This window comes from Diorhabda sublineata, chromosome 1 (assembly GCF_026230105.1).
Source record: "Diorhabda sublineata isolate icDioSubl1.1 chromosome 1, icDioSubl1.1, whole genome shotgun sequence".
Lineage (NCBI taxonomy): Eukaryota > Metazoa > Arthropoda > Insecta > Coleoptera > Chrysomelidae > Diorhabda > Diorhabda sublineata.
The window spans coordinates 1,564,623-1,578,821 of record NC_079474.1 but is presented as its reverse complement, the minus strand read 5'-3'; the positions used below and the strand labels follow the sequence as shown (position 1 = coordinate 1,578,821).

Below are 14,199 nucleotides of genomic sequence, written 5' to 3'. Positions count from 1 at the left end.
TTCAAAATTTGTAACTAAACAATTCGAAAAGTTCGTTAAAAAAATGTCTACGCCACTGATTCGATCGATTTCTAATTGAAAATTTTCGTCAAAATTTGGTTCAATTCCACCAAAAATCATTTTTTCAAGAATCTTGATACGCCACTGGTTTTTATTTGTATTAGAAACGGCTCGTTATAAATTTTTTGTGAAAATTGAGTGGATTTTTCAAAATTTGTAACTAAACAATTCGAAAAGTTCGTTAAAAAAATGTCTACGCCACTGATTCGATCGATTTCTAATTGAAAATTTTCGTCAAAATTTGGTTCAATTCCACCAAAAATCATTTTTTCAAGAATCTTGATACGCCACTGGTTTTTATTTGTATTAGAAACGGCTCGTTATAAATTTTTTGTGAAAATTGAGTGGATTTTTCAAAATTTGTAACTAAACAATTCGAAAAGTTCGTTAAAAAAATGTCTACGCCACTGATTCGATCGATTTCTAATTGAAAATTTTCGTCAAAATTTGGTTCAATTCCACCAAAAATCATTTTTTCAAGAATCTTGATACGCCACTGGTTTTTATTTGTATTAGAAACGGCTCGTTATAAATTTTTTGTGAAAATTGAGTGGATTTTTCAAAATTTGTAACTAAACAATTCGAAAAGTTCGTTAAAAAAGTGTCTACGCCACTGATTCGATCGATTTCTAATTGAAAATTTTCGTCAAAATTTGGTTCAATTCCACCAAAAATCATTTTTTCAAGAATCTTGATACGCCACTGGTTTCTATTTGTATTAGAAACGGCTCGTTATAAATTTTTTGTGAAAATTGAGTGGATTTTTCAAAATTTGTAACTAAACAATTCGAAAAGTTCGTTAAAAAAATGTCTACGCCACTGATTCGATCGATTTCTAATTGAAAATTTTCGTCAAAATTTGGTTCAATTCCACCAAAAATCATTTTTTCAAGAATCTTGATACGCCACTGGTTTTTATTTGTGTTTAAAACGGTTCGTTATAAATTTTTTGTGAAAATTGAGTGGATTTTTCAAAATTTGTAACTAAACAATTCGAAAAGTTCGTTAAAAAAATGTCTACGCCACTGGTTTGATCGATTTCTAATTGAAAATTTTCGTCAAAATTTGGTTCAATTCCACCAAAAATCATTTTTTCAAGAATCTTGATACGCCACTGGTTTTTATTTGTATTAGAAACGGCTCGTTATAAATTTTTTGTGAAAATTGAGTGGATTTTTCAAAATTTGTAACTAAACAATTCGAAAAGTTCGTTAAAAAAATGTCTACGCCACTGGTTTGATCGATTTCTAATTGAAAATTTTCGTCAAAATTTGGTTCAATTCCACCAAAAATCATTTTTTCAAGAATCTTGATACGCCACTGGTTTTTATTTGTATTAGAAACGGCTCGTTATAAATTTTTTGTGAATATTGAGTGGATTTTTCAAAATTTGTAACTAAACAATTCGAAAAGTTCGTTAAAAAAGTGTCTACGCCACTGATTCGATCGATTTCTAATTGAAAATTTTCGTCAAAATTTGGTTCAATTCCACCAAAAATCATTTTTTCAAGAATCTTGATACGCCACTGGTTTTTATTTGTATTAGAAACGGCTCGTTATAAATTTTTTGTGAATATTGAGTGGATTTTTCAAAATTTGTAACTAAACAATTCGAAAAGTTCGTTAAAAAATGTCTACGCCACTGGTTTGATCGATTTCTAATTGAAAATTTTCGTCAAAATTTGGTTCAATTCCACCAAAAATCATTTTTTCAAGAATCTTGATACGCCACTGGTTTTTATTTGTATTAGAAACGGCTCGTTATAAAAGTTTCGTGAAAATTGAGTTGATCTTGAAAATTTGTAACCAAACCATAAAAAAATCCATTAAAAAAAGTGTGCGTCACTGGTCTGCTCAACTTGTTGATTAAGTTGACAAATAATTTGTTTCTACAAAAGTTACATTCCACCAATAAACTGTTTGTGCTACCAGTTTTCCTTAATCTAATCAAAAAGTATCAAATATTTTGAAAAAAATATATTTCATAAAAAAACTTCTTTATCATGTTTTTCCTCAGTTAATACAATTTGTTCATCAAAAAATTTACCGTATACATTTTTATAATCTGACGTAAAGTAAAAAATAATTATATGCGTCACGAACCGTACGTGTGAAACTACCCTAATTGTTCACTTACATTATATCCTAAATAAAAATTGAAATTTATTTTGACGTTTTTTTTTTGGTATTTTGTTCTTGTTGTGTTTTGTTATATATTTTCTAGTGTACTTTTAAATGTTTTCACGTTTAGTGTGAAACAAACCTAACCAAATGACAACATTTTTTATATATTTGGAACACTATGTATGAAGTTTCGATGTGGTTGAGGTTTGTTAATACATTTTCCGAATTGAAATATTTTTTTCTAGATAGTGTATAAAAACAATATTGTATTTAAAATTTTTTATAAATTATATTTTAAATAAACCTGATTTTTATTTTAACACCCTCCATCTTTCTTGAAAAAAGCAATTTTCGTTAAATTGTTCATTCTATGACGGAATCTAATAGATCATTTGTATATTCAAAGTTATTGACGTTTGGTAGTAATTCATTTATCCACTTTTTAAATCTTTACGTCATTAGATTTGTTCGTGAAATTGATTCCGAATCGATCGTTCATTAGGTCCATTCTGAATTTTTGGTAAGTGCTCTATGCTTGATAATCACTTCGATTCCGATAATTATTGATTACGAATCACTCCTAGCAATTTGTAACGAATAGGTTAATGATTCTAAATTAGTTACCAATGAATTCGTAATCGATTACTTCGATGTTCTTCTATTGTACTAAACTATCAATTTATCTATGGCTAATATTTTTATAGTTGCGTTCGGTAATACTTTTCGCGGAACAAAGCGATTTGTATCACTTGATCATATGTTGTAAAAATTGATTGGTAATTGTCGAACAGTAAATGAATAACGAGAATAAACTTAATATAAAATAATTGAAATATACAGTTTTATGAAAGTATATAAATTGAATTTTTCCAATGCTTTAGAACTATTTCGTACCGACAACTGTCGAATAAAATTGCCAAATGATCAGTATTGACACGTCAAAAGTCAATATCTGGGAACCTTTTTTCAAGATTCGGAGCATGAGGTCGTACTTAGAGTGCTCAAAAATTAATATAGCCGAACACGTAGTAGATTGAAATAAAATAGATTGTCGAACGATATCGAACAGTCAGAGTTAGTAGTCGAACGTAGTATATATCCCCGTGACAAGACATGTCAAATGCCATAACAAGATTTTCCATTAGAATATGTATATAACTTTTAAGGAAAATTAGTAAATAAACAATTATTTATTTTAAATTACGCTTTTTTAGAAAGATGAATATATGTTAGTTTGTTAATAAAAAAATGGAACGATTACCGGTGGAAGTTATTGAAAACATTTTAACGTTTAGTAAAATATCAGTCCAGGATGTTGTTAATTTTTCGTTAACTTGTCGTTATTTTTATAACGTCGTGACGAAAAATAACAAAATTTGGAAAACGAAATTGTTCCAAAAGTAAGTTAAACTTACGGTTATTTCCACACGTAAGTGTATTGTTTTTCCAGATGGCCGCAATTGAAGAATCTATTGGAAAACAAACATATAATTTTCCAACACGAAGTTCGATATATTTATGAACTTAGAAAAAGAACTCGTGATTTACTAGAGAAAATGCCAGCTAAGTTTTATAAAAGGTACAGTATATTAAAATAAATATGTTTAATTACGTTTTGATTAATATTTTAGATACGAGATATCAGATTCGGATTTATATGAATGGAATAATATAATGCATGAAAGGGAGGAAGTTTATAATTATCTCGTATTAGATTTAATGGATATAGTGAATACTGAAGCTCCAATTAAGAGTATCGAAGTAGTTCCTTTAACGTAAGTACAAATAAAAGTTTTTATTTGATTCTTAATGTGATTCGTTTATTTATAGTACTCCAGGGAATAAAACTTTTCAATATTATGCAAATAAAGTACTGAGGTATGTGAGGCAACTTTATTTGTCTAAAATATGGAAGGATTACATATCGTTACCCCAATCAAGGCAGATTCTTGAAGTTGGGGCTGTTTTTGTGGCTCAATGGTGTCAGCCGAATATAGAGATAACTGTGGAAGATATTAGTAGGAAATTGGATCTTATTGCTGATGAAGTTAAGTCTGCTTTGTATACTTTTTATCCCAACCATCCACTTTTTAAGGTAAGTAAAATTCTGATTGTTTTTAGTCATTTTTTGCTGTAGAAAATCATCTAATTTTAATTATTTTTTTGAAAATTTTCGATTTTTATACTGAATTTATAAAAAAGATACAAAACTAATATATAAGTTATAAAGATTTTATGAAAAAAACTTAGTTTTTAGAAATGTTATAAAAATTTCATATTTGATGTATATTTGTATATTTCCCATAATTTCAAAAAAAGTTTGAGCAAAATCGTGTCATTTATCGATTTACTAGAGTTGAAGATACAAGGGGATCGCGATATTATGAAGTTTCCAATTTTTTTTTCTTATTTTGAAGGCTTCTGAAGAACAACTGAATCTATGGCGTATAGAAAATAGAGAACAGAACGAATGGAAAGTAAACGAATGTCGCCAACTGATAACGGTAATGCGAGAAGTACTGTTCCAACAATTAAGATTCAGCGGTAACAATCACTCTTATTACATGCCTCAAAATTCTTTTATCAATGAAGTTTTGGATAAAAGGCAAGGTCTACCTATTACATTGGCGATTGTTTTCGAAGGAGTCGCGAGGAGGTTAGGTTTAAGATGCGAACCCATAAGTTTTCCTGCACATTTTCTACTTAGGTGAGTGTTTTTGGTAGTTCATTCGACCTTTAACCACTTCTATAAATTTATATTTCAGAAGTAGTTCATTTGTTGCATTTATATTTATAAATAGTTCATCTATATTCGGTTTTATCAGTTTTTATTTTAAAAGTAGTTCAATTGACCATAAAACTAAATTATTGAAATGTCTTGTCACATTTACTATAAAGAGTAGTTCCATTGTCCCAATATCGACGTTTCATACTAAATAATTTGATCCAATAAGTTTCTACTTTTAAAAATAGTTCATTCGATCATAGAATCTATATTCTAAAATAATAAACTATAATTTGATATTTATATTCCAGAGTAGTTCATTTGTTTCAATATCGAGGTTTTACAGTAGTTCATTTGACCGTTAATCATTTCGGAAAGCAAATTTTCCAAAAGCAGTTCATTCGATTGATAAAACTAAATCATTTAAATGTCATACGACATTTGCTATCAAGCGTAGTTCGTTTGTATCTATGATATACGTTTCAAAGTAGTTCATTCCTTCCTATAATCTAGAAAAAGGTTGAAGTTTAATTATTTCAAGTAGTTCATTCGTTTCGAACGTTCAAAACTAGTTTATTCGACCATAAAACTAAATAAATTTATATGTAATCTGATATTTGCTATAAAGATTAGTTCATTTGCCTTTTTGTTTAACTTGGACGTTAGCACGAGATTATGGACGTTCAAAGAGTAGTTCTTTTGTCTCTATATTCAACTTGGACATTAGAACGAGCTTGTGGAAGTACAAAGAGTAGTTCTTTTGTCTCTATATTCAACTCGGATGTTAAAAAGAGCTTGTGGAAGTACAAAGAGTAGTTCTTTTGTCTCTATATTAATCTAGGACGTTAAAAGGAGCTTGTGGAAGTTCAAAGAGTAGTTCTTTTGTCTCTATATTAATCTAGGACGTTAAAAGGAGCTTGTGGAAGTTCAAAGAGTAGTTCTTTTGTCTCTATATTCAACTTGGACATTAGAACGAGCTTGTGGAAGTACAAGGAGTAGTTCTTTTGTCTCTATATTAATTTTGGACGTTAAAACGAGCTTGTGGAAGTACAAAGAGTAGTTCTTTTGTCTCTATATTCAACTCGGATGTTAAAAAGAGCTTGTGGAAGTTCAAAGAGTAGTTCTTTTGTCTTTATATTCAACTTGGACATTAGAACGAGCTTGTGGAAGTACAAGGAGTAGTTCTTTTGTCTCTATATTAATTTTGGACGTTAAAACGAGCTTGTGGAAGTACAAAGAGTAGTTCTTTTGTCTCTATATTAATCTAGGACGTTAAAAGGAGCTTGTGGAAGTTCAAAGAGTAGTTCTTTTGTCTCTATATTAATCTAGGACGTTAAAAGGAGCTTGTGGAAGTTCAAAGAGTAGTTCTTTTGTCTCTATATTCAACTTGGACATTAGAACGAGCTTGTGGAAGTACAAGGAGTAGTTCTTTTGTCTCTATATTAATTTTGGACGTTAAAACGAGCTTGTGGAAGTACAAAGAGTAGTTCTTTTGTCTCTATATTCAACTCGGATGTTAAAAAGAGCTTGTGGAAGTTCAAAGAGTAGTTCTTTTGTCTTTATATTCAACTTGGACATTAGAACGAGCTTGTGGAAGTACAAGGAGTAGTTCTTTTGTCTCTATATTAATTTTGGACGTTAAAACGAGCTTGTGGAAGTACAAAGAGTAGTTCTTTTGTCTCTATATTCAACTCGGATGTTAAAAAGAGCTTGTGGAAGTTCAAAGAGTAGTTCTTTTGTCTTTATATTCAACTTGGACATTAGAACGAGCTTGTGGAAGTACAAGGAGTAGTTCTTTTGTCTCTATATTAATTTTGGACGTTAAAACGAGCTTGTGGAAGTACAAAGAGTAGTTCTTTTGTCTCTATATTCAACTCGGATGTTAAAACGAGCTTGTGGAAGTTCAAAGAGTAGTTCTTTTGTCTCTTTATTAATCTAGGACATTAAAACGAGCTTGTGGAAGTACAAAGAGTAGTTCTTTTGTCTCTATATTAATTTTTGACGTTAAAATGAGCTTGTGGAAGTACAAAGAGTAGTTCTTTTGTCTCTATATTAATCTAGGACGTTAAAAGGAGCTTGTGGAAGTTCAAAGAGTAGTTCTTTTGTCTCTATATTCAACTCGGATGTTAAAACGAGCTTGTGGAAGTTCAAAGAGTAGTTCTTTTGCCTCTACATTTAACTTGGACATTAGAACGAGCTTGTGGAAGTTCAAAGAGTAGTTCTTTTGTCTCTATATTAATTTTTGACGTTAAAACGAGCTTGTGGAAGTACAAAGAGTAGTTCTTTTGTCTCTATATTAATCTAGGACGTTAAAAGGAGCTTGTGGAAGTTCAAAGAGTAGTTCTTTTGTCTCTATATTCAACTTGGACGTTAGAACGAGCTTGTGGAAGTATAGAGAGTAGTTCGTTTGTACCGCATCGCCAGTTTAAAGTTTCGAATTCTTCAATTACCTTCAACGATACAAATATGAATATTTTTGTAAGGTTTTGCGAAAGTTTGGATCCCGATTCCGATTGGTATTACATCGACGTTTTCAACGGCGGACAGATCGTAAGAAAAGGAGCCTGTCCCCATAGTAGATTTTCCGGTAGCAGAGATTTGTTTCCAGTAGCGACGGCCGTACAAGTCATAGAACGTATGGCGAACAATTTGGAAGTTTCCGCCAGACAGCACGCTCATCCGAACGGAAAAATAACCAGATTGAGATCGAGTTTGGAATTATTGAAACTAGTTAATCCGAGAGATATATCGGCGTTGGTCAGTCTGGCGAGATTATACATGTTGCACAATATGGATACGAAACCTTTGGAGAATTTTTTGTTGTCTCAGGAGTTCGAGGTGCCGGAACAGGCGCAGAGGTACGCGAACGCGTTTTTTCCGTTTGATCATTTCGTGTTTATGTGTGTTTTGTTATTGTCAGGGTGGTGCATATGTTGCGAGATTACGAGGCTCATCACGCTCGCAACGATCTCGGTTTGTTCGGTCAAGTGGAAGCGGCTCAGCGCAGTCCCAATTTACATTACGCCGTCGGTATGGTGATGAAACACATGACTTTGAATTACAAATGCGTCATCTACGATTGGGATCCGGTGTGTTTGGCGGCCGCCGAATGGCAGGCGCAGAATAACGTCGACAAATTGCAACTCAAAGACGAACAGCCGTTTTACAACGTTCTCGTCGAGGACGGCTCCCATAGATACGTCGCGCAAGGTATACCAATCAATCAATTTTTTGTTCCTTCCCGCGTATTTACTGTTATTTTTTTTGTTTTTGTTTGTCGTATAGAAAATCTCGCGCCGACGTCCGATAGGGAAGAAATTTATTTGAACGAAGACGTCGGTAGACATTTCTCTCATTATTTCGAAACGCATTACGTTCCGAACGCCGAAAAAGAAAAGGAATACCCCGCCGATAAGAAGATACGACACTGGTTCCATCATCAAAAAAAATTGGAAAGTTTCGATTTGTAAACGCGCAAGATCGCCGGCGTCTAGGTCCAAAAGTTCCAAGTTTTCCGATATCGCGCGCTTTCCGCAAAAAAATCGACGTCGCGACGTTTTCACAGTAGTTCGTTCGACTCTCGTAAACGTTAACGTTTCGAAGTAGTTCGTTTGAACCCCCGAAAGATTCGTCGTTTAACAGTAGTTCGTTTGTAGGACGTTTTGTCGTGGTTATGACATTTGACGTTTCGAAGTAGTTCGTTTGATCCAATAAGATATTTAATTGCGAAGTAGTTCATTTAAACCCCGAAAGTAGTTCGTTTGAATCTCATATTTGTGCGCCGTTCAAAAGTAGTTCGTTTGACTCAACAAAATGATGACGTTTTACGACGTTTCGAATCGACTGTTTAACTTTTCAACGTTTTAACGTTTCAAAGTAGGTCGTTTGACACTAATAAACGTTAACGTTTCGTAGTAGTTCGTTTGAACCCCGAAAAAAGGTTCGCAATTCGAATGTCGTTCATCGTGTTATCGTTTCAAAATATTTCCTTTTATCACTGAAATATTCGCAGTTTGAAATTAGTTCGTTTGACTCTTATTAAACGATGACGTTTCAAGAAAGTTCGTTTAAACCCCCGAAAGATTCGTCGTTTAATAGTAGTTCGTTTGTAGGACGTTTTGTCGTGGTTTTGACATTTGACGTTTCGAAGTAGTTCGTTTGATCCAATTGGATATTTCGTTTAGAAGTAGTTCTTTCGAACGTATCACTTTTGACGGTTCAAAGTAGTTCATTTGATTCATACAAAATTCTCCATTTCGAAACGATTAATTCGAGATTTGACGTTTCTAATAAACGTTTGAAGTTTTACCACAGACTATGTGACGTTTGTAAGTAGTTCATTCTGGCTTTCGCAATCGTCGACGCTTCAAAGTAGTTCATATGAATCTTGAAAGATTCGTTGTTTGATAGTAGTTCGTTTGATTCTCTTAAACGTCAAGGTTTCGAAAGTAGTTCAAGTGAAATATTCGTAGTTCATTTGTTTCTAGAAAAATTGCCCTTTCAAAGTAAGTCGTTTGACTCTCATACACAATGACGTTTTGTCGCGTATCTTTTGATACCAAAATATCCGTCGTTTGAAGGTAGTTCGTTCGACTCGTTGACATTTCGCCGTAGTTCATTTGTTCCTGAAATATTCGCCTTTCAAAAATAGTTCGTTTGATCACCATACTCAATGACGTTTCAAAATAGTTCATTTGACCTCTAAAATATTCGTCGTTTGAAAGTAGTTCGTTTGACTCGTTGACATTTCGCCGTAGTTCATTTGTTCCTGAAATATTCGCCTTTCAAAAATAGTTCGTTTGATCATCATACTTAATGATGTTTCAAAATAGTTCAATTGACCTCTAAAATATTCGTCGTTTGAAAGTAGTTCGTTTGACTCGTTGACATTTCGCCGTAGTTCATTTGTTCCTGAAATATTCGCCTTTCAAAAATAGTTCGTTTGATCATCATACTTAATGATGTTTCAAAATAGTTCATTTGACCTCTAAAATATTCGTCGTTTGAAAGTAGTTCGTTTGACTCTTGATAGATATCGACGTTTTTCGGTAGTTCAATTCACCGTGTGAGATTTTACGTTTACGCTTCAAAGTAGTTCGTTTGCTTCTCATATTTTCATTGACGTTTCAAAATAGTTCATTTGTATCTCATACACATTGACGTTTTGCCGTAGTTCAGTTGATCCTAGTCCATTTGAACACATATCGATTTTGTAGTTTCGAATTAGTTCGTTCGACTCAAATAACCGTTGACGTTTTACAACATACCATTTGAATATATGACATTTGACTTTTCGAAGTAGTTCATTCGATGCTTTAATGTTTCGCAGTAGTTCGTTTGATTCTATAAGACTTGACGTTTACGAGTAGTTCATTTGACTCTAGATGTTTCTACGTTCGGAGTAGTTCGTTTGTATCAGGGAAAATGTTAACGTTTAAGAGAAGTAGTTCGTTTGTACAACATCGTTTTGTTTGTTTCTCGTTGATTTTTTATAGTCGATTTTTGTGGGAAGTGAAATTTATGTGAATATGTACTAAAAGAAATGAACATCTTGTATATAAAGTTGTATTTAAATGTTATATCGGTGTGTTGTGGAAAATTTTTGAAAATTTGAAAAAAAAATTGATTTTTTCCTAAAAATTCAATTTTTTTTTGTTTAATTATGAATTTTTGGACCTAAACTTTTTAATGTTGTTTATTTTTGTAAAAAAATTAGTTATTTTAAGGTGATATTGGCTCATAAAACTCAATTTTATATGTTTGAAACAAAAAAATTATTTATATACTGTCATTATGTTATTTTTGAGGGGTACCGATTCAAAAATTGAAAAAAAAAATATTATTTTTGCTTTATATATGAAAAAAATGCCATTATTTTTGTTTATACTATATAATTTGTTTATAAATATACGACTTTTTAATCACTTTTATTGCTGTAATAAATATATTTGTTTTTTCTGTTGTTTCCTTTCAAATTTTCCTAAATACCTCGTAATAACGAACGTTCCATTACCACTTTTCGAAATTACCTCGTATATTTTTCCACGAATCAATTAATAATGATTTTATCGAAGAAAACCAAAATCAAAGATGATTTTTGATATATTCAAAACAATAAAAACATATCAAAAGTATTATTTTCACAAATATTAAAATAAACTTAAAATTAAATAAAAATGTTTCTCAAATATCCCGCCAAACATTCATAGTAACCTTCTATAAAACCAGTTCACTTAGATAAGACAATTGTTACCTCTATGTTTTATAATTTATCTATGTTATTATTTTTACCACACCATAAGAAGGCGTTATAACGTCTATGAAATTTAATATTTATTAGAATTCAATTTCTCTAATTTTATAAAATACCTGTAAAGCCGTGGAAGAATTATCCACTACAGTTTATTGTCAGAAGAACAATTCTTCTTTTTTATTCAACGCATGGATGTTTGCTATATATGTATCTTTCATTTAACAATATAAAATAGGATAAAGAAACTGTCAAAAAAAGAACGTTATATGCTAACTCTTCTTTTTTATCCAACATATGAACGTTTGCTATATATGAGTCTTTCATTTATTAATTTACAATAGGATGAGGAAATGTTAAGCGTTTATTAGTTAATTTGAAATATCTACTAAAATTACATGACAGTTATTTGATACTTTATTAATTACAAAAAAAAAGGATCTTATTCAACTTGTTGTATATTTTGTTACAAAAATTTACGATTTATTTCGTATATTTTCAATCATTTTAAGTACTAATATAACCAGTTTCCGATAGTTTTGAGAATTCGAGTTGACTCATCGAACATGATTCACTTAAAAGTGGATACTTTTCACATTCACTTATCACCTACTGATTCTTCATCTAAAAAATGGGAACCCGTTTTACACATAGGCGGCACATATAATAATTTTATACACGGAAAGAATAAAAAATAATTGGTATACACATAAAACAACAACTGATACTAAATAAGTGGTGGTTAAATCTAGTTTTCAATGTCATTATTATAAATAATAAGTACGTACTGTTAAGTACATTCACGCCATCTCTATGAGATGATTCGAACAAGCGTGCCACCATTTTGAATAAGAGTATGTCTTAGCTTGATCCAGTTAAAATACTTGATTTAATTTAAATATATAAACATCCACATATAATATTCTACCACTTTCTGTTGATGAATTAGAATAATTTGAAAACATATAGCTTTAAATAATGATTTTTGATTAAAGAAAAAGAGTAAAAAATAACGCTCAAAATAGAAAAATAATTAAATCGATATTTGTGGTTATGAAAGTTTCAAGTGTCAACCGTAGGAAAATAACATTAAAACAGAATTAAGCACAGACATGCTTTTGGTCTTCAAAGATGCCGGTAATTTATAATTATATCTTCTATAGTATGTTGAGGTCAGTAAAATAATTATAAATACACCTAGGAATAATCGTTTTTCAATCTTCATATGGAATAGTGTAACTTTTACTATTCATATTAACTAATACGTGATAGGAAGTATTTCTATACTTTGTAATTGTCACTTGTCACTTGTATATTAATTCACCAAATTTAACTAAATTATATATAAATAATAAAAAACTTATTCCCTTTTTTTGTACGTATGTGACACCTATGTATTCTGAAGCAATAATAGGTATTTAGTGAACCTGCTGTTAACATTTCAGTTACAGCATCGTGTGTCTGATTTTCTGATTCCTTTATATTTTCAAAAATGACCAAGCGGACAACACGAATTTTCATATATGTCTTTTTAAAATTATTATTATTGTTGATAATTTTTAACGTAATTGTGCAATGTGAAAAACAAGGTTCAAAAATATTAACTCCTGATGAATTTGAACGGATGTTGGGTAAGTAGGAATCTTTTATATACACAAATCTTTGTTGTCGATAAAAAGTTGTTTTTACGATGGGATTCTATAATTCAAGGTCAAAGTTTTTATGTTATTATATTGCATTCGTATAATAAGATGATTATAAAACTGGATATTCACAATTAATTTTTTATTTTATAGAAGAATTGAAAAGTTTAAAAGAGACGAATAATTCTTTATCGAAAGCTCCATCGAAAATTGAAATTGTTCAAAGACATATTGTGCAAGTGAGATGTTTTGATGGTTACGTTTACTTATATGGAAAATGTAGACAAATTATAAGTTAGAATATAATGAAATTTAAAATATTTTTGTTTTATTATTGACAAAATTAATATTAAATGAAGTTGTGTACATATAGAAACTTATAAGTTAAAATAAACAAAATTTATTGATAATAATCTTAATAAGATAATACATATTTTGTTAATAAAGTGAAAATAAAGTTAATTTATTGAACTTTTGTTGTTGTTTTTATCCATTGTCGAGCTAAATTACTAAAATAATAAAAAAATTCTCAAAATTATTTATTTTTAGTGACGATTGATTCCGCCATATTGGTATTAACCTTTCCACGAACGAAATTGGAAATAAAATATATTTAATGTAAAATTATATAGCAAAACGCCGTAATAATGTTCAAACATCTAATATTAATCAAATTCTTGATATTACATATCGAATTTGATCCTTGGGTTAGTTTAACACACAAGAACATAACCATATTGATATTCATAATGAAAATGTTAAATTATAAACTTTGTGTTATAATAAATGAAAAGTAAATCCCCTTATGGCCCACTTATTAATCCGTTTATGTGTTTTGCTAATACTAAGAATGATATAAATACTTTCCAATAATTTGGAAAATAAAATGATTACATATGCCGCCAAAAGCAGTTTATCTCTTTCTACACAATTGGTAGTTCGCTCAGTCTATTGACTACATCTACAACTGTCGTGTTCTTGTTTACATATTTTCATCATGGGTTTGTTTACAAGAATTTCAATATTTCTCGCAGTATTCTTAATATGTTGGAGTTATCCACAAAAGGGGTTTTTGACACCTGACGAATTTGAGGAATTGAAGAAACAATCAGTTTTAAAAGGTAAGCTACAAGCTAGTTTTGAACGTTATTTTTAGTTATAAATAAAACCTGTTTGTTCAATATATTTATATATCAAATGTGATAAATCGTGTCTGAAAGGGTCATCGAAAATATGTTAGTTCGTCTTTTTTTTATTTGTATTAATAGATTATTAACAAATTTTACATACAGGGCACATTAATATCCAAAATTCGTTTATAAATGATCAATTTTATAGAAGTGGATATGTTAAGGGTAATTGGCTATATACGGGTGGCGTTAGTAAATTTCTCGAAT

At 30.5% G+C, this 14,199-nt stretch overlaps 1 protein-coding gene across 1 annotated transcript; it reads left to right on the top strand.

Annotated features, from left to right (window-relative positions):
* The first annotated feature begins 3,264 nt into the window (after window positions 1-3,264).
* Window positions 3,265-9,721, top strand: LOC130440911 (F-box only protein 21-like). The gene is made up of 8 exons (XM_056774270.1): window positions 3,265-3,584; window positions 3,635-3,763; window positions 3,816-3,959; window positions 4,015-4,279; window positions 4,602-4,891; window positions 7,393-7,767; window positions 7,830-8,119; window positions 8,195-9,721. The coding sequence occupies exons 1-8, from the start codon at window positions 3,433-3,435 to the stop codon at window positions 8,377-8,379; spliced, it is 1,830 nt and encodes a 609-aa protein (XP_056630248.1). The 5' UTR covers window positions 3,265-3,432; the 3' UTR covers window positions 8,380-9,721.
* The last annotated feature ends 4,478 nt before the right edge of the window (window positions 9,722-14,199 follow it).

Excerpts from the sequence above, each read along its gene's own strand:
- LOC130440911 (XM_056774270.1), top strand. The coding sequence starts at position 3,433 with ATGGAACGATTACCGGTGGAAGTTATTGAAAACATTTTAACGTTTAGT. Across the intron at positions 4,280-4,601 it reads CCAACCATCCACTTTTTAAG|GCTTCTGAAGAACAACTGAA; the intron begins GTAAGTAAAATT and ends CTTATTTTGAAG. Across the intron at positions 7,768-7,829 it reads GTGCCGGAACAGGCGCAGAG|GGTGGTGCATATGTTGCGAG; the intron begins GTACGCGAACGC and ends TGTTATTGTCAG.